The 26,026-nt window shown below is 41.4% G+C and overlaps 1 protein-coding gene across 2 annotated transcripts in view; it reads left to right on the forward strand.

Moving 5' to 3' along the window:
• smpd3 (sphingomyelin phosphodiesterase 3) overlaps positions 1–26,026 on the forward strand; it is an 82,445-nt gene that overhangs the window by 44,837 nt on the left and 11,582 nt on the right. The window contains exons 4-8 of one of the 2 annotated variants that reach the window (XM_039809354.1): positions 129–1,134; positions 3,836–3,871; positions 16,528–16,603; positions 23,583–23,744; positions 24,859–24,948. In XM_039809354.1, coding sequence (XP_039665288.1) covers positions 129–1,134; positions 3,836–3,871; positions 16,528–16,603; positions 23,583–23,744; positions 24,859–24,948 — 1,370 coding nt within the window. The remainder of the gene's footprint in view (positions 1–128; positions 1,135–3,835; positions 3,872–16,527; positions 16,604–23,582; positions 23,745–24,858; positions 24,949–26,026) is intronic. The other variant, XM_039809355.1, reaches the window with a different exon arrangement.

Raw genomic sequence — 26,026 nt, forward strand, 5'->3', positions numbered from 1 at the left:
GTTTTTTAAGTGAGATGTTTCATTAAATAACATTTAAAGTCTTTCTTTCTTTCTTTCTTTCTTTCTTTCTTTCTTTCTTTCTGTCTTTCTTTCTTTCTTTCTTTCTTTCCTTCTGTTGTGGACATCAGTGCGTTATCCTTCAGCAGCCTTGCCACAGGTTTCCGCCGTACCTCCTCTCTGGACCAGCGCCCGGACCAGACACACACCACCAACGGCCCAGCCGACCCCGAAGCCGAACCCCTCACCGAGTGCCCAATTCACCCCTCAGTTGCCACCGACTGCCCCGTTCACCCCCCCTCAGGAGACCAGGGCTCCTCCGAATGCCCTCTGCATCCAGACGGAGGAGACACGGCAGCAGACTGCCCCCTCCACCCTGCAGGGACTACCAGCAGCTCAGACTGTCCGGTTCACACCTCAGGGGAGGCTCCAGACTGCCCCATGCACTCCACAGGGGCTCAGAGTGGCCAGGGCCGTCCCGACTGCCCCATGCACTCCACAGGTTCTCAGAGTGGCCAGGGCCATCCCGACTGCCCCATGCATGGGGACGGGACGCAGACAAAACCATCGTCAGACTGCCCTATGCACACCTCAGGGGTTCAAATCAGCATCAGCGCCCCGGAGCCAGACCCACAGGAAGAGGAGGCCAGAACAGGGAACCATCAGTCTGGGGAGCAGGCAGGGGGAGACACGGGCAGCATGACCGCCTCCAGGGAGTCACTCGCCCGTTACCATGGCGGCGACACTGGCGTGGGGATATCCTCCAACAACACTCTCTCTCACGTCCCGCGCACGTCCATCTTCAAGCGCCCCGGGCGAAAACGCCGCCACGGAGACGAGACATTCGACCATGAGATCTCTGCCTTTTTCCCCGCCAACTTGGATTTCCTGGCTCTGCAGGAAGTGTTTGACCATGGGTCGACGACTAGACTGCGGCGCCAGTTGCATCGCTACTTCCCCTACGTGCTGAGCGATGTGGGCCGGTACGGCTGGAAAGGCTGCTGCTCGAGGTTCAAGTTCCTGAACAGTGGACTGATGCTGGCCAGCCGCTACCCGATCCTGGACGCACGGTTTGAGTGCTACCCCAACGGGAGGGGGGAGGACGCACTGGCAGCCAAGGGGGCGCTGTTTGCCAAGGTCAGAAATGTTACTTTAACTTCCTTTTATCTTCTTTTCTTCTTGTTTTGGCTGTTCTCATGTACAGTGCAAATTCCAGTCATGTTGCAACTTGTTTTCCTCAACACTTTTTTGACATATTTAACCCTCTGAGGGCATTTTTAGATTTCTTTTGAATTCTCCTTTTAAGGGTATTTGTATATAACCTGATCCCTGTGTGTTTCATATCAAAACGTTTAGAATGAACTCAGCTTTCTGTATAGTGTTGCCCAAAATAGTTTGCCATGTGTAAAGAGAAAATTTGGCCCTTAAGCGGAAATATTTCTTAAGTCTCTTATGAAAACATACCTTCACTCAAATGTTTTGGTGCTTGAAATAAGAAATAGTAAATAAATGTCTACAATAAAATGTTTGTAATATCGCTTTTAGAGTAGTGCATCTTTTGTCCTCAGAGGGTTAGTACTAACAACAACTTATTGTAACTAGCTTTACACTTATTTTTGGAATTCATGGTCAATAAACCTCATATTATGCCCACATTTTGAGTAAAAATTAAAAAAAAAGAAGTATGAATTATTTTGAGTAGTTAAGATCAGAGGAACATATGTTGATGGACTGTCAAAGTGAAGTCACTGTTTTGAAACTTTTTCAATTTTTTCTCCAATGCTATAAAATTGAATAAAACACCCACAATTCAACTGATCATTAATTGTACATGTGAAGAATGTTGTATTGAACCATCCATGTACTTCTGGGCAATTTGGTTGAAAAAAAACCAAATTTCTGATATAAAAAACACTTTGAAAATGGGTCAAATTTGACCCAAGGACAACAGGAGGGTTAAAGAAATATTTTGACATTTTAGAAAATGTCTTTCTAAAAGTTGCCTTCAAATATTGATAACCCTCTCAGATTTGATGGTCAGTCTTCTCATCTAAGTCTTGGCAATAAAGCAAATTAGTGCATTTCCCAAAATGTCAAACTATTGCTTTAACCCTCTGAGGATGAAAGACGTGTCCAAACAATGTTTGACAAAACCCCTACTCCAAAAAGCAATATTACAAAATGTAATTTAATTTGTACTATTTTAACCATATATTACAGTACTTTGTGAACCTAAGACTTTGGTAAACTCATTTCAAGCACCGAAACAACTCGTACAACACATCATAAGTTAAGGTTTGTTTTCAAAAGAGGAATTTCAAAAACGTTTCAGTTTTATCGCCAAATTATCTCTTTACACGTTGCTTTAGAAAGAATGTGGATCTCACTATACAGAAAGCTGAGTTTGTTCTGAACATTTTGATGTGAAACACATGAGGATTGGTTTTATGCAAATACCTTAAAAATGTGAATGTAAGAAGATGTGTGACATAACCCTTGGACTTCCCGGGGTTAAAGAATGACCAAGAAACAGGTGTACTTTGTTTTCCCTGCAAGTACACACAGGGGCCCTAAAGCACTGTAATACTTTCAATCACATTCTACATACATGAAAAAATGTAATTACTGCTCCAACAACTTTAAGACGGACAATCATTTTTTGTCATTTTGCCATGGTTTCACAAAGTAGTTTCAGAATAATTTTCGCTAAAAGGTCAGTGCAGAGACCAGTTTAAGAAATGTCAGGACTAATATCCGAGTCTATATTAAGCATTAACTTAGTGTCGGCTTTAACAAGACTGCAGAACAATGATTATGACTCAAAAGAATTAAGACAATTTAACATTCTCTCCTCAACGTCTTTTTAATGAGATTGTAGATGTAACAGGGGAAAATATCCTTTTTTTCCCCCATCTCATTTCATTTCAAACTGAGCTGAATTAGAACTAAATGTCACTGTGGACCTCGTTTAATGCCTTCCCTGCAGCAGAAAAGTGTCTAAGCTCTGATCGCTGCTTGGTGCCTTTTCAGCCGAAAGCTCATCTTGTCATCTCTGACGCCGCTATCTGTAAATTTGGCAAGGCGGTAATTGAATCTGCCCATTAAGTCTATTTATACTAAATTAACTTATTATACATTTGTGTGTGTGTGTGTGTGTGTGTGTGTGTGTGTGTGTGTGTGTGTGTGTGTGTGTGTGTGTGTGTGTGTGTGTGTGTGTGTGAAAGAGAGCGTGAAAGAGAGACGGATAGTCCGAGTCAAAATGACCTGCCAGCTGTCTGTGTTAATTAGATCTCCGTGCTGTAGTATGGCAAAGGCATCAAAATGCAAAACATTTTCTTCCTGCTGTAACAACTTTGATACACCAGTATGCTTAATAACCCATTGAAGACCCCTGCCTTAGAGAGAAAACATAATGTGCAATGAATCAGTGAGGTGTGGTTGTGTGTGTGTGTGTGTGTGTGTGTGTGTGTGTGTTGTGTGTGTGTGTGTGTGTGTGTGTGTGTGTGTCTGCATGTGCGCGTGCGCCCCGTAATGAGTGTTGACAGTCTGTGAGTTCATTAATCAGCTACGTACTATGGCTGTCGGGATGTGAGTCTGGATCGGATCCAGTTCCCACTGGGATGGATCGGCTTTATGTGACCTGATGCCGATGACAGGTACCTGTATGTATGTGTTTGTGTCCATACATGCCCTTACATATACAGTACCAGATCCAATAAAGACATACTCGATCACGGCTTGCATGCTGACTGACAGTCTCCCTGTTTGCCTTTCTGCCGTTTACAAGCTGGCCTCACCCCCCTGTTTCACCACCTTCTTGTATATGAGGTCGTTCCAGGTCCCCGAGACAAGCTGGCTGTCAGCCAGCTGGAAGGTACATGTCTCAATGCAAGCTGCTTCTACTGACAACTGACAGGGAAGGAATGCACACAATGTGAAAACTAAATGATTCTCCAGGAAATGCTCATTTAGACCCACATGTCTCCCAATCCAGCATGATTGACATGTTTACTGTAAAATCTTCCTCCCTTCCTTCTTCATACTAGTCAAGAACCGATTAAGATTTGCCACACTCTGCAGAGGCGGTTATAGGGGGGCGCCAAGAGTGGCCATTGCCCCGTTAATATTAAGCATAGACCCCCCTCTGGCCCCTGTAACTTTGTCAAATATTTTCATACATTTTGAACCACACCTTTATCCCCAAAGAGGGGATATAATGAATGCGTAGTGATAACTACAACAGGTAAACCCTGAATGAGTATTCTTGTGTTGAACCTATGGAGGATTTTTGGTATGTAACCCTTGTGCTTATATATTTGGTACCCCTAAAATTGCATGTGGCCCCAGCCTGGCCCCTCCATTGGAAATGGTCTAGAACCGCAACTGACAATCGGCGTCCCAAAGTTGTTTACCCAAAACACCTTTGCTTTTATACTGTAGATTGTTTTCCGTCACTCTTGATTTTTTTAAATTTTTTTAAAAAAGCATTTTGGTGGGATTGATTGGAATTCTTTTTTTTAAACTGCACATCCTATCCCTGTACCATGAGCAAAATAGCACAAAATGGACACATTTGAGACTGTCATTACCATAAATGTAATTGTCAAACATCTAGAAACAACCCATTGTGAGTGTGAAAGTTCGTTCTCAACCTTGGGAATAGGGATTACTAAAATAATCTTTAATAAAGCTAGAATTAATTCATTTGCAGATTAAGATTGGTCAATTGTTGCAGAGATGGTTCAGTTAAGCGGTATAAATCTCCTAAATGTGTAGTCGACCAATCAGGTTGCCTGGTCAGATCTGATGTGTATAATTGTCATTACAGCACCTAAATGATCCTACAGCGAGGGGGACGGTAACCACTGTCTGCTGTCAGAACGTGATTGTCCTTGATGTTTGAGCCATGCTCTGTGCCATGCTCACTCCCAACCATCAATATTAAAGGAGCTTTTAGAGCAGGGGTGTCAAACTCAACTTCACTAAGGGCCACAAAAGGAAAATGAGAACCACATTACGGACCAGACATGTCGAGTTTATTGACATGCTTTTATTTCGAAAAAGTCAAATATCTTTGACCTTATTATTGCATGTCTTTGCAATAGCTTTGGTCGACGTAAAGCCCTAACAAAATCAGCAAAAAGTTCCTTAGCCATCATAGAGTTTAGCAAATCAAGCAAAACAATGATTACATTTTTAAAAGCAGGCTACCACACAGCCGACTCACAACAACCTGTTTCACAGCCTAAATATGCAAACTCACCAGTTGTGTGAGATTTTCAGAGTCTCAAAGTCAGCAAATCTGCCCAATTCTGCTTTGAGTGTCGAGTAATTGCCATTTCGTAAATTTATTACGAACCCAAATTGATCAAAATTTGCAAGTGGTCAGGTTCTGTCCGCGGGCATGAGTCAGACACGTGTTTTACAGAAATGCTGTTTATATCTCACTACTGTATATTGGGTTCTGACTACATGTTGTTGTTCTCATCAATAAAACATTGTTCAGCATTGGCCGTTGCTGGCCCTTCCTTAATTCTCACAGCCAGCTGCAGGCTTTCATGTGCCGGCTGTTCCAATCCTTGTCCCTTCTCCATTCTCTAGACATCTTGGCAGCCTTCCAAAGGCAGCATCTTTTTTTGTGAACCCTCGCTTCCTCTCCATGAACCTTTGGTCATTCTCGCTTATTACGACTCAGCACTCCGGCTCACTTGGCCGCCAGCTGGGATGCATCTCATTAGATGCAGTTCATTTGATGTACCTGATGTTCACGCTGCGTTTCGCTTCACAGCTACCAGATACTGTTTGTTCTTTCATATCAAACACAAACAAGGAAGCTCAGTGAGACTTCATTTTTAAAGTGATGATCTTTAGAATTCTTCCTTTTTCAAATTTGTGTTGTGTGCACTCATTACTGCTTTTGCACTTTCCCCAGACATCACCTGCCAGTCAAAACATTGTGGTCGCTACTCTGATCATCTTTCATGGATTTTCTGTTGGTTTTCTGTACTCTTTTTTTTTTTAAATATCCGTTAAGCAACTATAGCTATCAATGTTGATGCTAACTACTCAGTTCTTCTGTTTACTTCAAACACACTCTCATCATAAAAGTGCCTGTGCCATAGTTAGGAGCTACCAGACATCAAGAGCCAGATGACATGCAAACAGATGATTAAGGTTTGTGTCTACATCTGAGTTAATGCACATGAGCACAATTTCATAAAAGCTGAGATTTATAGAGCAGAACCATGTGTGTGCACGGCTTTATAAATCTGGCGAAGAGAGTGCATATGCATATTTCTGTGAAACAGAGTCTTGACCCTGTACCTTTTGCCGCAGTTGTTAAGTAAACGAAGAGTAAAAAAGTCACTAATTTCAAGTTTAAAGGCTCTTGCGGCTCAAAATGGACATTATATGAAAAGACTTTTAATGACTGAAAAATCACATTGGAACCAATAAGACTGTAGTAAAATATCAAAACATTAATCAAACATTTACTGAAACGTAGTCTCGCTTTGCCAGACCTTCCTCCACAGCGCTGTGAGCTAAAGGAGTGGCTAGTCCACACAGCATTCTGGGATGGGAGAAAAATGTGCTCTGGTTCATTGGCATTTCTTTAAACCAATCACAATCGTCTTGGGCGGAGGAAGGAACTTGTTTTGGTGGAACATGTGTACGTTCAAAAGTAGTTTTAGTCGTGCAACAGAAAACTCAGATTGGACAGATAGTCTAGCTAGCTGTCTGGATTTACCCTGCAGAGATATGAGGAGCAAGAGAATCAACTGTTAATTATTATTATTATTAAAACATCAGTCTAAGCATAATTTTATCCCAAGGGATTATGTCAATATTGGGTAATTATGTCACCTGTTAGGAGTGGCAGGTTAGGGCCAAATGCAGATGAAGAGAGATGAGGTGGTGGAGTTTCAGTTGATTTAACCCTTGTGTTGTCCTTCGGGTCCCTGGGACCCGAAGGACAACACAAGGGTTAAGGATTTAAATAAACTTACAGTCCATGCAGATAATAAATCAAAAACAGGGAAAAAGCAGGAATACTGAGAAACAGAGCACAAGAAACAGGCGGAACTTCTTGACCCAAAACACGATGACGAACTGACACCAGACAAAAGGAGCACACAGAATAAATAAAGAAGGGGCTAATCACCAGACAAGGTACAGCTGGAGTGTGCAGGGAACTGGAATAAGGAGGAACAAGACAACAAGGACTGGTAACACAAAGACAGACTGACGAGGCTGGACACAAAACAGGTGTACAATGGAAGACATGCTGGGCAGGGCTACAGGGACACATAAGGTACACAAAGCACAGAAAACCCCAAATCGTCTAGAGCAGAGGTGCCCAAATTCTTTTATATGAAGGGCCAAAAATGTATATGGATGGAAGGCCACGGGCCAAAAATAAATGTTGATATTGAAGAATACTGTAATTATTGTAATTCTTTAGATCAAATTTCCGTATTTAACCCTCTGAGGTCTAATAGCATTTTCACATATCTTCTTACATTTACCTTTTTAAAGTATTTGTATATAACTGATCCCCATGTGTTTCATATCTAAATGTTCAGAAGAAACTCAGCTTTCAGTCCAGTGAGACCCACATTTTTTCCAGAGCAACATGTGAAGAGATCATTTGGCACTGAAGCTGAAATGTTGTTGAAATGTTGTCTTTTTGAAATTCCTCAAATATCTTTTGAAAAGCTATGTGCACGATCACTGAAGGCTTGTATCATGTGGATGCCTGACAGTTTCGTTGTCGTTACTTAAAATTCCTCACGGGGAAAACAGACTACACACTATAGCTTTATTAGGGCAGTTTACCAGCACTGTGCTTTACATTGCCGTAAATCTTACTAGTACTAGTTATCTTTAGCTGCATCAAATTTAAGTTTCGTTGTCGTTACGGTTAGGATTTTACAGCACTTTCAAAATAAGGAGAATAAGCATGAGCATGTCAAATGCCATGGCGGGCCAAAACAACATGAGCGTTGGCCAAACTCGGCTGGCGGGCCCTAAATTGGGCGGCCTTGATCTAGAGTAAATGAAACTATAGAAATACCGCCACACAGTCTTGCACAGTATATTAACAAAAAGTCCACGCCTCAAGATTATGCCAACATTCAGTGCCAATGCAGAAAGTAGTGTGTCTTTCTGTAGCGATGCGAAAGCTAAGTGACTTTCCTGCAGGAGACCATATTTTTGCTTTTCCATCACAGGCCTGCAATTACTGTAATGTTCGCTTTTCGGTTCACTGTAACCATGGCCTGTCCCTGACCTTAACCAAGTGGTTGTAAATACAGTTTTTTCGGTTGCTAAACGACAGTGGGCACAACTGGAGCCACATGTGCAAAACTCTGACTCCAGTCTGCACAGCAGCAGTTCATGTGGACCAAACTCTAGTTCGTTTTTCATTGCTTGAACAGTTTTCAAAACCCTACAGACTTATCCCACAACCTGCCACAACCTGCACAACACTGTGGATTTACAGCACTTTGTTCAAATGCTAACACACTGCTGTCAAAACTGTTAACCACACATTCAAAACAGAATAGATTTCACCCCGGCCCCCCCTCTAGACCCGCCCCTGGGTGTTTGATTATAGTGTTTTTACTCTGTGTGTTCTGAGTGACAGTGTGTGTTGTCTCGATGAGGATTGTTCAAAGTGTGTCGCTCACTGAGCCTGTTTTGAGACGTGTGTGAAGAGTTGTGTTGCTGTGAATGAGTTGTGCAGGTGATGTCAACTGTTTAGCTCAGGTGACTGGTGGCAGTGCAGACTGTGGTTGGAGTTTTACACATGTGGCTACAGTTAGCAACCTTTACATTAACCTTTCCATTAATGTGATCAAATGTAAGTAACCAAGGGCCTTTATATTTTCCCTATTGCTTTATTTCAGTTTGGATTACTTTGGGTTAAAGTATCTAGAACATGATTTATGTTAATTATTACAATGAACTGAATTTTATACCAAATAAACTCATGATGTTGCCTTCAACCATCCTCTGCTATTGTTCCCAGACTGGTTTATTTCAATTATGATCAATGTAAATGCTGTTCTTCTTGAATGAATTCAGTCTAGAAAATATAACTCGGGGCACACACAAATACTCATTATTTCCCAATGGATCTATTTACCTGGAGAGCAGCAGCGGGTCAGCGACATAAATCTGAATTGTCTCTTGTGGGGAAGTGACGCACTAGAAAGAGAGAGAGGCAGCGAGAGGCACAGATAGCATATTAATTAAAAAAAAAATCCCTAAAGAGAGAGCCAGCGCTGGCTCCGTAATTAAAGCTTTTCAGTCTCAACATTTATCCCCTCTTATAATTATTTCAAACTACTAAGTGCATGGTTGAAGAGTGTGTGTGTGCGTGTGTGTGTGTGTGTGTGTGTGTGTGTGTGTGTGTGTGTGTGTGTGTGTGTGTGTGTGTGTGTGTGTGTGTGTGTGTGTGTGTGTGTGGAAATACACAGTTTGAATGCATTTCTACAGATTAGGTTTCAAAACAGGGACACACTAGATTGGATAGAATGGAAATCAATGGGAGATTTCCCCAAAGCCACTTCGGGCCTTAAATTACCAAAAAAGGAACTCTGTTAACTATCAACGTCAACTCCATTTATTGGCAGAAATTGCTTTCCTATTTCATGACCAAAAGTCACTATGCAGAACTCCAGGTAACGTTGGCATCATCTATACTTCATCTTCTGCATAGACCGCAGACAATATAAACACATCGAAAGTCCACTCATTCTTGTATGCATGAGTGTGTGTACACACACATATACACACATAAGAATCCCCTCAGGCCTCTTGTCAGTTTCAGGGTGCACACACACCTATTGAAGCATGCATAAGCCCCTGAAATATTAATACAGAGCACAGCATGCAGATAAAGAGAGAGCAGAGGGGAAGGAAGAGGCAGAGTAGGAGCAACAGAAATGGAAAGAATGAGGACAGCGTTGGAGAGAGGGTAAAAAAAAAATAGATAAGATGATTACATGAAACTTTAATGATCCCTATGGTGAGATTTACCCAAACTGAGAAATAAAAAGCATTTAATGTAATTATGTAATGGAGACAAATATGGGTTTTAGTATTACTTACAGTTTTAACACCGTAAAAGTAGATGAGTGATAAGACTCCTGCTAACATTTATAGATTGGACATTTTGGAATCTTATTTCTTTATGCTAAGCTACGTTAACTGTCTCTGGCCTTAGCTTCATATTTAACAGACAAACATGACAGTGGTATCAATCTAACAGAGAGTTAGATGGGAAGATTGATTTCCCAAAATGTCGAACCATTCCTTTAAATATGGATTACTAAAGCTGTGATATGTATGGAAACATGTAAAATATAGTATACGCTAAAGGTTTTTGGTGTCTGCCTGGGTCAGCTGTTATCAGCAAACCAACACAATCCCACCCATTTTCATTGAGTCACATCTTATGCAACATTATTAGCAAAGTTAATGTACCATCTGATCTTTTTTGTTCCTCTACCCCACCCATTCTCACAAAACACTCATTCCATTAATAGAAATTAAATCAGTGCCTAAATCTTCAGAGGGAAATGTGTGGCCTTTGCTTTGAGGTATTAACTGAACTTCAGTCTGCAACGTGAGCTTTGTGTTTGGTATCAGAGTCGAGTTAATCAGACTAATGCCTTTTAGATTTTTTTCATTAGGAGGTCCACACAGAAACAAAGCCAAAACAGCCATCCCATTATTGTCAATCAGTCTCCATTTGTCTATATGAAAGTCCTCTCCTTAGTGGCTTGCTTTTACACCAGGGCTCATTCACCAGAGAGATAAATGCTGACTTCTTTTTTCATTACAGTAGACATTAATTGATCGTAAATGATGCACTTGATTTGACTGAATGAGAGCGTCACGCAACAAGCATGTTTTTAAGTCACTGTGAAAGATGTCAGTGGAGGTAGCAGGGCAGTTAAGGACTAGTGAGCAGCCAAAAATCATAGTAGTTCAATAAATGAACTCTACCTTAAGCAAGTATTCATATTTTAAAGGGAATGGCCTGAATGGCCGCAATTGCTCGTGAGGGTCGTGGCGCCACCGGAATGCAGCTGGTGGAAGATAGGGGTTACAGTACTACCCTTTTCTTAGTCTTCATTCATATATCCATCCATTATGTATATCACCGTATTGTGTTCAGGGTCGCAGGGTGCTGGGGTGTATCTCAGCTCTCAGGCTGGGTACAAATTGAACCAACCCGTTCTCACTCCCAACTCGTAAAATACTGACGCTTGGTCAGTGGCTCTCAGCGCCAGAGACAGACGCAAAAATCACCCTTTAGCGTCGCTATGGAACGCACCGGGCAGAGCAGCAGCTAGACCGCGGAGCTGTAAGATGACATAGTATTAAGAGAGGCAACGGTAGCGAGTAGAATGAAAGACCTAAAATCCACAGAAAATCCAGGAAGGTTGGGGGGGTTGTGGATGGGTCAAACAACACAGGACTTTCACCCAGGAGACCGGGGTTGAAACATACATTTTGTAACCCCATCCACCATCTTTTCCTAAACCCAACTGTCCCGTTTTTGTCCCGCATGTCAGATAATTATATGTCCTGACCCAGTGTTGAAAAGTGACGCCAAGAGTCCCGTCCATGTCGTCTAAATATGATGCCTAAGGGCTGGACGCGAGTCCTGAGAACATCAAATAGTGACGTCAAGGGTCCCGACCCAGAGCGTCTAAATATGACGCCAAAGGGCTAGAAGCGAGTCCCGTGCATCAAAACGTGTCGCCAAGACTCCCGACCAAGCCCATCTAAATATGACGCTAAAGGAGACTTTTTGCGTCAATAACAAACGCCAAAGACACCTGACCAAGCATCACTTTTTGATGCGATGGGAGTGAAAATGATTGGACAGTTCAACGCTTTATCACAAGGCTAAGGGACCGTTTGGTATTTATGGAATGTAGGGGAGGGTCAAGTATTTTTTATTCTTTGTAGAGGGGAGGGTCACCCAACATTTTTTAGTCATGAAAACAGCAAAATTTCAAGGTGGCTTGTTTGGTGCATACTTTTCCATGTAGCTCTCAGTCTTGGCCCCCCATCGCTAGCAGATGGGTCTGACCCTACAAAAATCGCAACATGACAGCAACACGAGTTTGGAGTTGCTTTCTTTGAGAACCCTATAGCTAACTGCGCCACCTGTTGCCAAATTATCGTCACTGACATGAAGATGGAATATAATGAAGCTCTGACTAGCTCAAACTTTTACGTTGCCTCGAGCTCGAGCACCCACGGAAAATACTGAGCATCCACATGTGCCAGACTTCTAGTAGGCTACATCCATTTAAAATTAAACATTGCAGTTGATGCTAAGTGGAGCGTGTGAGCGCTGATCGCGGTTACGTGTCAGTTAAACTTCTCATCTCCAGTCCTATCTGTATTTGTGAGTGGCGCTGTCCTGAGTTGAAAGCCTACTTTACAGCTTTATTATCGAGTTAATAGGCACATGTGTTTGTGTCGGCCGCTGTCCATTTCCTAAGGTTCTGAAATGCAAACATGTTTTGACTAGCCTAGCCTACTTTTTTTTTTTAAAGGGTGTGCGCCCGTGGGCACCCACAGAGGTAAACATAAATCGGCACCTATGATAGAGGAAGACTGACAGATCTAATATACATGTTATAATTTATTAACAAGACTGTCAGAGACGGGTATCTCTCTGCCCTGTCAGACGCTGCTGTCCCTCTCCTTTCCCTGCTCCGTGGCCGGTGCGTGTGAGTGACAGCCCGGTCAGCGAGCTTGTTATGTTACGCCCGCAATCTCTCGTGGAGCATTATAACTTCGAAAAACCACAGGTTCCAGTTAATCTTATAATGGTTATGTGTGTTGAGTTATTTAAACAAACGATCAGGGAAATAAACGCCTCTTGTCCTCGAGTCTCCTGATAGAGCTCCAGCCAGCTCACCGAGGGTCTGTGAAGGTGGACAGGCAGGGCGGCGAGCCAGCAACCCCGGCAAGCACTGGCCGGTTGTCACGTCAGACTGCGGAGCTTCTGAACTCCGACACAGTCGGACCAAATTAGCAATTAGCCATACATTTTCGTAAAACGGCCCATATTTGAGCTCTACGTAGTTGATTTCTCGCATAAAAAAGTCTCAGAAATGAATTTAGTAATGAAATAGCAGACGAACAATGTATAAAGTTTCCAGTTGTTGGCCACAACAACAATCCATGGTTGTTGTGATTGTTGCAGCGCTTTGCACACCAACACACTTTGAATTTCTGATTGGGCCAGCTGTCAATGTGGGCGGGCACAGGCCAGTCCAGGCCCGCCCACAGCTCCGCGCCTGGGTCCTGGTGATTTGAAATTGTGCAAACGACAGCCTTTTTAAGACATTTGAGAAGGAAGAAGTGGTAACATGCAAGCTCCCAAATTGACGCTCGTCTGAGAAATGGAGATTTGGATAATGTTCAGCTTCGGCAGCTTTACCTATGCTAAAATATACAATGACTGAGGAAGCCTAGTGACGAGTCCATAGCAACCAGTTCATGAGTTGAATTTGTTATTACCCAGTGTGCTTTGTTGAATGGTCTCAATATTTTATTGTTTTATTTCATTAGAATACTAGTTTACTAGAGGAGTAACCTTATGCTTATTGTGTTTCCGCAACAACGTTAGTGAGTAAATCTACTGAAGTGGCCTCTACACCATAACAGAGGAGTGGGATGTGTAAGATAAGAAAGCAGAGGATACGTTAAATATGTCATGGTTGTAAAAAAAACAGTGGCTATCTGTACATCTTTGCCTAAGCGCAAACCAGTACAGAAGACATCCATAAAATGTTGGAGAGGGTCATCCCTTTTTTCCCAATCATTTTGGAGGGTCATAGAAAAATGTATGGCTGGCGAAGGGAGGGTCAAGTCTATTTTCAATTTTAAAGATCCCAAAACTCCTCCGGTAGCCCCTTAGATACAAAATGAACAGTCCCTAACACATATATACTGACAACCATTCACACATCAACACCAATGTGAAATTTAGAGTCACCAGTTCACCTACCCTGCATGGCTTTGGACTCCGGGAGCTAACTTGAACACCCATGCAGGCACAGGGAGAGCATGCAAAATCCACACCAAAAGGCCAGCTGTTCTCCCGGTAAAAACAAAAAAAATAAATGAACAAAACAAAGTTTGTCAGAGGATTATTCCTGGTAAAAACCTTGCCAGACCGCAAGCTTTTAGCACAGCGAATTTAAAAGCTTTCATTAACTGGATAAACAACATGTTAAACTAGAGAATGCAATTTCTGAAGAAATTGCGGTGTGAATGCTGTATGTTGAAAGGCTGACACAACACTTGATGGCTTGAATGTTGAATGTTCTTACTGACAATAGTCTCTTTTTATACAGTACATATATAACATTTAGCAGTGTGGGTTGTTACTTAGATTAGTTAGTACTAATTATATGGCTTTACAAATATCCCTCCGTGATTATGAAGATAGAAAGCTAAATTAAGAGCAGTTTACCTCATACAATACTTCTGTCCAAGGCTGTCTCAAAGCTGGCCTTTGACAGGATGTATTCTGTCTTGTTATAGATGTGCTTCACCCAGACGCCTTCCCACTTCAAACTAACCACCCCACAATCACCATCTCCCTTTCTTTGCAACCCTTTATTCCTCCTCCTCCGCCTCAGTCTGCATCCACCCACTGGCACTTCAGCGCTGCCAGGCTCCACCGTCCTCCGTGTCTTCTTTCTGTGATGCTGAAGGACTTCTCAACACCAATGCTAAAGGTGTCTGATTAAATCTGGAGTGATGTTCAATTTATTGCAGCTTTGCTCACACTCTGCTGCTCAGGGAATGGAGAAATTGAGGTTGTGAAGAAGTACGAGTAAAGCGTACGAGGACATATTTAATAAAATCTTCAACTCTGTGTTTAGCTGATTGATTCAGCCTACCTCTTACAGAACTTCACTCACTCATTCTAATTATGCAACTGGATATTTCACAAGAATGGACACTCCAAACAAATTGCATTTTTTATCATCTACTTCACTTAGTTTTGTTGACAAGATTACTTATCTGTGAAAGTTGTAAACTCACTCCAATGCAAATACATCTACAGTATATTAAAGTATTTTAATTTAATTTTTAATTATTCAAAGAAACTGGCATTAAAAGAAAAATACCAGAAGTTGTGTCAGATGTTTTTGGTGTTGAAGAGTTGTACTTTTTGTTTACACTGATCAATAGCTCACATTATTTCCCTGCTGACTGAAAATGTTCCATGCCCCTGGGAATGGTAGACCATTCATAATGCAGCGTAAAATGTCAACAGTGCAAATGGCAGAGTGGAAATCAAAGATTTGTTCTCCTTTTAAAATATTAATCAACATAATGTTTATGTTGGAAATGCCATGCAATTTTTTTTAGCTGCTTACAATATTTCCTTTTGGCACAATAATATATACCATTAATTCAAAATATGTCTACATGATGAAAGCCTTTACATTTTTTTGTTCTTATTACTGTCTGCTAGTTTTTTATTATCTAAAAATCATGTGTTGAACAACAAGACTAAGTAAGTCACAACCAGCTAGCAGCACTCAGACACCGCAACGCTTTGAGCTAAATGCTAACCTCAGCATGCTAACATGCTTACAATGACAATGCTAAGCACTTAACTGATGCTAAGCAGTCTTAATCTTTACCAGGTTGATCATCTTAGTAGCGTAGCCTACTAACATTCGATAATTTGCAATAAGTATAGCAATTTATAATCATTACAATTATCTTGAGGGGGACATGCATTTCTGTACCAAATTTCAATCCATCAACAGTTGCTGAGATAGTTCAGTCTAGACCAAAGTGGGTGGGCCGACTGACCGACACAGTGATGTGCTTATATTTTATCTACAAGAAAACAAATGGATAGTTAGCATCAGCAATGATAAACAATATTGCTGGACATAAAGATGGCTAGCTAAATAAACCCTATTGCCGGGTACACACCACAAGAGAATCAAGACGATTTTGGACCAGATTCGCCGCTCCTGACAACAGTCAGCACATGCCCGATTTTTTTAATGGCTCTAAAGCTTATCTTGCCAGATTTTCCTGTGGTGTGAGATATCTTAAGAAGTCTAATCTGTCCACACCAATTTCAAATGCAAATATTAAACGTGTTCAACATTTACGATCTGATATCCTGTTGTGAGCGCGAACGCTGAGGACAGCCTAGGCCGATGTCTAGTCTTGTTGTACCCGGGCCAGGCTTCTGAGGGAGATCGCTCTAATTCATTTTCTTGTCCCGCTGCTGTTATGCAGCACACCCTAACTACTGCAATTAAATTACAGTTGTAATGAGTTTCCCCACAGGAATCAATAAAGTTTCACCTTGCCTTGTGTGATCTAATTGGCGTTGGTGTTGTTACCTGGCATGCTTTAGTACGCAAACACACCTGTTCGGCTTCAGTTCATGTTGCTGGTTTGAACTTGGCGGAGTAACACAATGTCATGTTTGTCTCTGGTTCCCTGCAGGTTCACGTGGGCACCTCCCATCAGGACCAAAGGGTTGTGGGATATCTCACGTGTACGCACCTCCACGCTATAGAAGGTACAGTTACATGTTCTAGCTATTCAAACACTCTCTCTGTCACTTTGTGTCCCAAACACACACATGGACACATGCACACGTGCACACGGAAATGCACACATGCATGCATTTATATGATTTCCATGACATTGCCTTTCACTTTTTAAGGCTAACTAAGAGCGAAGAACATCTTAGCTCTCTGTGTGTGTGTGTGTGTGTGTGTGTGTGTGTGTGTGTGTGTGTGTGTGTGTGTATGTACACAACCACCCATCTACTGTACACAGCCCTATGTGTGTGTGTGTGTGTGTGTGTGTGTGTACAACCATCCATCTACTGTACACAGCCCTATGTGTGTGTGTGTGTGTGTGTGTGTGTGTGTGTGTGTGTGTGTGTGTGTGTGTGTGTGTGTGTATGTGTGTGTCCAGATAGCTAGATAAATGGGTGCATCAAAACCTCTGTGTGCCCCCTCCTTCTGTTGTTCCCATGGCGACTGGCTCAAGCTGTTTACGGCGTCACGGCCCTATTTAAAGCCTCCGGTCGATGCCTCCCTCATTTTTTACCAAAGACACGTCTCCCCCCCCCCTTACCCTTTCGCCTGCTATTCTGGGCTCTTCCTACGCTTCTCTCAGGTCTAAAAATAGCAGTGCCAGGGCTGTTTCTAAAGATACATCAAACATAAAGCCTTTGGGGGGGAATGGGGGAGGAGAGAAGAGACCTGATTATTTTTTGAGTGTAGTATAGTATCTTCATTACTACACTTACTGTAAGTGGTAAACCCTTATTTTGATTTGAAAGTGGTGTGTCAGGTGTTTCTTCTTATTTTTGCACCTGTCACGATGTCGGGTGTGAAAAAGATTTCTTGATTAGGGTGCTGGTAGTAGCATCAGTAGTAAGGAGTTCCTCGATGTGTGTTTTACAGTCTGTAAATAATTACACAAAAGCAATTAAAAAAGCAACAAACCAAAAGAATAGCAGAAAACACTGCCATAGTATTTAGTAACCCAAAAGGCTGACGCTGTAGCTCACTGTACCATTTTACAATACACAGACTAATATAAGTAACTTATGACATTTTTTACACTATCCCTGATGTGACCATGTCCATGATCATACCATTTTATTTGTTCATTTAATTATTTTCAACATATTCATATCAGATCCTCACTGCAACTGTTATACTAACATCTGTAAGTTCACTCCTTTAACTGAAATGCATTGATTTTTTTCTCACAAGTTATTTAGTTTTACTGTCCTTTTAACCCTTGTATTGTCCTCGGGTCAAATTTGACTAGTTTTTTTGTTTTTTTAACATCAGAAATTTGGGTTTTCGTTAAAAAACATGGATGCATGGATACAACGTTCTTCGCAGGTAAAATTAATTAATACTTCCATTGAATTTTGGGTTCAATTTTATAGCATTTGAAAAATAATGTTTAAATGGTTGAAAAACAGCCTCCTGACTAAACAGTCTGTGATCCACTCAACATCATCTGATCTTAACTATTAGTTAAAATTATTCATAATTTCAACACAAGGGTTAAGTGTATCTCAGCCGTGTTCCACACAACTTAAAGTGCCCATATTATGAAAAAAACACTTTTTCTGGGATTTGGGGTGTTCTTTTGTGTCTCTGGTGCTTCCACACACATACAAACTTTGAAAAAAATCCATCCATGTTGTTTTGAGTGAGATACGGTTTCTGAATGTGTCCTGCCTTCAGTCTCCTAGTGAGCTGTTCAAAATCGACTAACGAGCTGGCTAACCACAACCGTTAGCTCGTAGCGTTAGCGTTAGCCGGCTAATGCTAGCGCTAGCCGGCTAACGCTAGCATGCTACGTCGTTCTCAATAGCAAAGCACTGCTACAACACACACAAGTTCACCATAATCTACAAAAGAACTACTTACATGTGCGCCCTCATTTAGAAGTCTCCCAGCTAATCCTGCCTTGTAACTGACCAAAGTTGGAGAAACAGACTTTCTTTTACTGTCTCTAGAGTTAGCTAGCTGACATGATCTACATCTGAGCTACTGCGCATGTGCGAGTGCAATCAAAGATAGTACAGAAGAAGAAGATGAAAAGAGGTCTCACTCTGTAGCTAAAACAGAAACCAGGTGAAAAGAGGATCTGCAGCAGTGAGAGAGAGCTGTGCAGTACAACAACAATATGGTGTTTTTTGAAAATTAAACCATGTAAACCTATTCTGGTAAAACCTTAAAATACAGTTATGAACCTGAAAATGAGCATAATGTGGGCGCTTTAAAAAAGAATGTCATTTTGATAGAAATCCTAGCTGTGTGCCTTGTTGAGCAAGGGCTGCCTTCTTCGAAAAATACAACCTATGAAGCTGTGTTCTTCAAAGCAGGGGCGTAGCACAAAATTCTGGGACCTGTAGAAAGGCATTTTCTATGGGCCCCTCCCCGCATCCACAGCTATTCATTCTAGCATCTTCCTGGGCCCTCCTCACATGAGGGCCCTGGGTACTCAGTCCCTTTTTTCGCCCCAGTCTGATGCCCCTGCTTCAAAGACCTGATAATCAGACTGCACCGCCATTTCATTTTCACTTAATCTTCAGCCTGACATCTAATCATGTTAGTCGATTGTTTGGGAGGGGAGGAAATTTTCTTTTGGGCCCTGACAAATCCGACATATGTGTCCCACTGTCTATATTCAATCCTCACAGAAGCTGCAGCAGCGGTTGTAGGGAGTCATGTTGATTTTACTTTATTTTTACCATGTTTGAGGCAGTTATTTTTGTTGCTATTTTTTTTTTATGAATGTAGCTATTTTCTGGCTATGGCACAGTAAAATGACATCCCCATTCTCAATCCAGACTATACATCTCTGACTGGCTGCTTGTATTTTTCAACTGGGAAAACAGTTGAAAACAGAGAAGTCGCGTCCTAACAAGAAACGTAATTGTGGGTGGGTCGTTATAAGCTGCTCGCATAATCGACCCATACGGCCGTTTTCTGGGTGAGGACGTGCTGCAGAAGGCAGCTTTGCTCATCTGGATGTAGAGTAAGGCTGGGCGATACGGAAAAAATCAGATATCACAATATTCTTGACCAAAAACATTGATATTGCGACGATATTGTAGGGTTGACAATTGGTGTTTTCACAAAATATTTACACAATGTGATTTTAGATAAATAATCATCAATAATGTAGTAAACAGTGTCAAGTGAAATTATAGAGTAAAAATAAATTATTTGTTTCCAGTTATATACTATGTTAACATGCATGCACAAAAATAGTGTGATAGTCAAACAAATCTGCAATTCTTCAAATGATATTCCCTCAAAATGTTTCACAACAGATTTTCTGAGAAAATTGAATTAGTATGTGCTTGTAATTAAAATTTAGACAACGTAATGCATATCTCGATATCTCCATATACGATTTCATCACGATATGATTCCATTGAAAGACGATAAATTATCATATTGAATTATTGCCCAGCCCTCATGTAGAGGATCCTTTGGAACAAGACTGCCCTGCCATATTTGACCTATATAGTCGGGGGTGGACTAAACCAATCATGCTTATTACTTTGGCACTCTATTAGAATAAGATTTTTGCTAAGTTACAAATATTTAAATTATTATGTTACTCAGCCCTAAATAGTTTTCCGCACCCAAGTTTTCACACACAGAAAGCCAAGCGGAATGGACACACACGCACACACACACATACACACAAATGTAGAGCCAGCACTTTCTCTAGTGATTAGTGATCCAGTAACAGAAAAAGAAGGGAAAAACATTACATGTTACATGTACTTGAGCTGGAGCTGAGAGTAATCAAAGCCACCTACTCACCCAGCAATATCTTAACACCTCTTTGTTTCTCACACTCTCCGCTATTCAGCTGTTATTTCTCTCTCTCGCGCTCTCACCTACCGCCTCCCTCTGTTCACCTCCTCCCTTCTCTCTCAGGGGTGGACACAAGAAAACACTGCCAAAGCAAAATAGCTCCACAATCGATTTGATATTATGCCACGAGTATTAGTAACACAATAGATAAGTGTCATCAAGTAAGGAAAGAAACAAAAATTGTCATTCGAGTGAGGGACAGTCTTGTGCAGTTTGTTGGAGGCGGGGTGTATTTTGTACTTGTTAAATGTCTAATGTTCTTGTAATTTCTAATCTTTCTTACTATTTTATTATTCAACCAATTCAATCCACCCATGCTCTGCAGCGCCACATTTCATCCTGCAACGCCCTGCTGTGATGTTCATATGCACAGAGTAGTCAGGATCTGGTATAGGAGACTGCACTACTCAGTATGACACGATGTGCCCTGCTATGACATGAACTACGACTACCTTCAAAGTCACTGTTCCATTATCTTTAATGTGACTATTATCGCCACTGTTCATCACACCCCCAACCGGCCCCGTCAGACACCGCCTACCAAGAGTCTGGGTCTGCCGAGGTTTCTTCCTAAAAGGGAGTTTTTCCTCGCCACTGTCGCAATAGCCACTGCTAATGCTTGCTCATGAGTAGGGTTGGGTACCGAAACTCGCCAATAGGGAACCGGTGCCGACGTAAACGGTAGTAACGAGACCGAATTAGAACGAAAATTTCGGTGCCTCATTTCGGTGCTTGACTTTACACTACACCTGACAGCATGTAACGTTAGCCTACCTTTAGCTAGCAGCTGGATTAAACACCGGTAAAATGTTGACAGCTAACGTTAAACAGTGTAAAGTGTGACTGTATTTCACTGTGGAGGACTTCAACAGCGGGATGTAACAGTCTGCTCAGCAGCGCAGCAGCAGCTGCCGTTGTCGCAATTCATAGATATACAGTATGTTTATATGGTCGGATGGAAACAACACAGACGGTGCGCGTTCAACTGCAGCTGCAGTTGTCGGAATTAAACAACACAGACGGTGCGTTCACTTGCAGCTGCCGTTGTCGGAATTAAACAACACAGACGGTGCATTCACTTAAAACAGGTAGCCTCGTGGTGCATTCACAGTAATTGTAAAATACCCTTTTCCCATCTGGGGTTCAACAGCAATTTACTGGTGAAATAACTTATTGTTATTGTTATAGTTATTACATTATTATTAAATCTTTAATTTTGACCATGTCCTTAGCAATAAACAAGTCACTGACTGTTGTTTACTACCCTTATTTTTTTTTTTACTTTATTGAAAAGTACCGATTCAGGCACCGTTTAGGCACCGGAACCGTTTTAAAAGTATCGATTTAGCACCGGAACCGAAAAAAAACCAAACGATACCCAACCCTACTCTTGAGGGAATTACTGTAATTGTTGGGGCTTTGTAAATTATAGAGTGTGGTCTAGACCTACTCTATCTGTAAAGTGTCTCGAGATAACTCTGTTATGATTTGATACTATAAATAAAATTGAATTGAATTGAATTGAACCTACCTGCCCAGGGACTACTGCCGGAAAATATCAATTTGCTAAGACCCGGTACATTACGTCTCTCTCTTTCTTATGTAAGGTTATATTGTCCCTGTTCAAATAAAGTAACATAAATGTCACGATTAGTTTAGAGCAAAAAAGACATAATAAAAAAATGTATCTCAGTTTTTGTATCTATAAAAAGACAATCCATCAAAAACTGTAATTATATGGAATTATCCCATTTTATTTAACAGATTTATTTAATGTATTTTTTAATGTCACGAAAATATCAGAAATTACAAAAAGAAACCGTGAATGTCTATGGTAAAAGAGCATGATTAAATTTTTTTTTTTTGGCGCAGAATACGATGCCAGAATACTATTATTTTTTACAGTGTATACCACAGAAAATCTCCATTCCTGTAAGTGATGTCACTGTATTGCATAATAAACTACAGTACTTTATTTTTTTAGTCACTTGGGGGCAGCATGCTGTAAACACAACATAAACGTATTATCAACGCAATTATTATTTATTAATTTATTATCTTAGCTAACAGTTACCATGTAAACACCCAGCAGACACAAACAACATCAGCATTTATTTGGTTTTTGGCCGGCTGGCGAATGCAAAGTCTGATATTCACTCAAACTTTAGCTCTTTTTTGGTCTCCACCAACTTCTGGGGGGGGGGATATATGTCTCTTTAGCTGTTGAATGCTCCCCTATGTTCACCAGCTAATCACTAGTCTATATCAACAACGTTGTATAGTTATTGATTGGGTGCGGCAGGAAATTCCACCAGCTGTCCCTCATTTCGGCCGGATGTCCGTCCCCTTCCTCTGTCTCTGTGTTGGGGTTCTAACCTCCGGTGGATTTGTGAGGACTATGGTTAACTGCTCCTCAGATCTCTGCAGGGTAAATCCAGACAGCTAGCTAGACTATCTGTCCAATCTGAGTTTTTAAAACTACTTTTGAACGTACATGTTCCACCAAAACAAGTTCCTTCCTGAGGCTATTTTGCAGCAGCTCTGTGGCTCCGTCCGTCACCTAAGACAATTGTGATTGGTTTAAAGAAATGCCAATGAACTAGAGCATGTTTTTCTCCCATCCCGGAATGCTGTGTGGACTAGCCAGACCTTCCTTTGCAGCGCTGTGGAGGAAGGTCTGGCAATGCGAGACTAGCCAATCTGTGTCTGTCTGCTGTTGAGCAGAAAGTGTACAGCGGCTTTATCAGAGCTTTTTTTTTTTTTACTGAAAACAGCTGCTGCTGCTGCTGGAAACAAGATTGATGAGAGGAGTGATAATGAACTAAAACTTTAAAGTTGCAGGCCATAAAGCAGCTCTGTGGAGTTGAGGGGATCTGCAGAGTTGGTGATTATTCTCTGTGCCTTTGTTACTAGAAGCGACAAATCTCAAATTACCAGTGGTTGAAGAAGTTTTCAGATCCTTTACTTAAGTAAAAGTGCTAATAACAGACTTTATATCAGGTCTGTTTCCTTCAGACATGCTTGCGTGACTTTATGGCAAACATTTTGTATTAATTTGCTTCCCCTCTCCTTTTTCCCTACTTCCTCCCTCTCTCTACTACGCACTGACACTGCGCCGTCCACCAGGTGATGCATCTGTACGCTGTGAGCAGCTGGACCTGTTGCTCCAGTGGGGGGCTGAGTTTCGCCAATCCTCGTCCCAACCACGTGAAGGAGAGAAGGTGCTGGAAGACCTGGTGGCCTTTGATGTCATCCTGGGAGATCTCAACTTTGATAACTGCTCTTCAGGTATGCATTTGTCTGGGATAAGTCTATATCGATGACTTTAATTTTTCCGGGATTGTTCAGGTGCTGCCGGAAATTCCGCCGGATGTCCCTCATTTTCGGCCGGATGGTTAACTGCTCCTTAGATCTCTGCAGGGTAAATCGAGACCCTCCTTTGCAGCGCTGTGGAGGAAGGTCTGGCAATGCGAGACTAGTCAGGGCTAAATCAATATATTCTAAACTTGACATTTTATTTTAATGCCCATCAGTTCACTCACCAACATGATGGAGGTTTCATCTCTCGATATCTCTTCCGCCCAGATAACGTATAAATCCCAAGAAGCCTAAGGAATACCTATCCATAATGTATAATTTATAAAAGTATGTGTAAGAGCTCTTATAGCTCTGAGACAGGATTGGCACATGGTACCAGGGGAAACTAATAAAATATTAATATATGTACCATAAATGGCAAAAGCTTGAAGCTGAAACACAACGTAGAAACACATGATTCATCAGTAAGACTTAACAACATTAATGTAAGATTATTGCTTTCCCCAAAAATAAGTGCAATTCATTTCTGTTTCAATTAAATTAATTCATATCACAGTCATATAGTGCATTTCTAATATAATCAACAAGAGATTATACATCTTGGATTGTCATAAAAATCCCACGTTCAGATAAATCTTTCATACATTTCATAGTTTATTTACCTCCTACAGAGGTAAAATAATGCTGCGTTCCATGTAGCTCAGAAGCCCGAGCAATGACATCACACTGCGTTCCAACAAGTAGGAATACCTTACAGGGTTTGCGCTAGCCAGGTTAGCCATTGTTAGCAATGCCATTTAATAGCAACGCATTCATGGGCGTGAATTTCATCTAACAGACGGGGGGGAGACATTTTTTGCACTTAATTGTGTAAGAATAATATTGGGGCGGAAGTTTATCATAATTTTATCCAGACAAGAATGCTCCACATTATTTGTTTTCCTGATCGTTCATGCCTACTTACTTACTTAATACTTCCTGTAATTACTGAGGAAGAAGAATCAGGGATGGGTCAGTCCTTTCTAATGTTTAGACTAAACTGTGTGAACAATTCTACCGTATGTGTGCTCTTGTGTTTTTTCAGAGGACAAGCTGGAGCAGCAGCATGCACTTTTTACTCAATACAAGGACCCATGTCGCCTGGGGCCAGGGGAGGACAAACCATGGGCTCTGGGTAACAATGCACACACACACACACACACACACACACACACACACACACACACACAAGCACAGACACCGTGCCACATCACATATAGTCAGGGTGCAATTTGCTGGAGTGGATGTGTGGGATTTCCCCCTTTCTGGTCTATATATCCCAGCCTCTGCTGAGTTATTTGTATCCCCTGTGGGGACAAAATGTACCCCCCCCCTCTTAAAGTCATCAATGCTACTTCACTAATTGACCATTATATACTTAAAATAGAAGTACTTTAAACTAAGTAAAGCGCTGTAACCTGAACATCGGAGCGGGCAGGTGATGGTTGTATTTTTGTATTTTATTTTAGACACGCAGGTTATCAGTATATAACTATGTAAAACACAACAGCACAGACAAGAGAAAAAAGTTATATAAGTTATTAAAACAAAAGCAAGAAGTGTACCTTGTGTCACTCTGTGTGAGGTCAGTTAAAGCCATTATAATTAAAGTTAAGCAACACATCAATTTGTACATACAATTTCTCAACAAAGCATGAAAGGTGGGAACATTACTAGTCACAAACATGTCTAGCACTTGTCCATCTTGGCTGTTTGAGAACGATTCTGAATGCATCATTAAATGCCACCTGAAGCTTTCTCATTTGTGCCTCACTCTAGCTGCAGCACAAGTGGGCTGTATGATCTGTATGACAGTTAAGTTTAGGCACCAAAACGACAAGTTAAGTTTAGGAAAAAGATCATGGTTTGGATTAAAACATTCCTGAAGAACAAAGAGTGTTTCCTTTGTGAAAGGATTTTGTTTTCATCGCAAAGTGAACTCCGCTCTCCGGCTTGAAAGCTCTTGAAGTTCATAAATAAGTGTTTTGAGTGGCACTACGTAGCATTGGAAAGGGGATTTAATTCTTGCATGTTTTTTTTTCTTTTGTGCATGACAGCTTGGGCTGCTTCTGCTTTTTTCACAAATCGTACCCAGCATGTACTGTACTTCTAGTCTACCTAATACACACATTCACAGATGAAGCATCAACACCACAAACGTACCCTCAAAAACTAAAGTTACATTACATTATGAAAGGCAGGTGTTGCCATAC

Source organism: Perca fluviatilis, chromosome 8 (genome assembly GCF_010015445.1).
Source record: "Perca fluviatilis chromosome 8, GENO_Pfluv_1.0, whole genome shotgun sequence".
Taxonomy (NCBI): domain Eukaryota; kingdom Metazoa; phylum Chordata; class Actinopteri; order Perciformes; family Percidae; genus Perca; species Perca fluviatilis.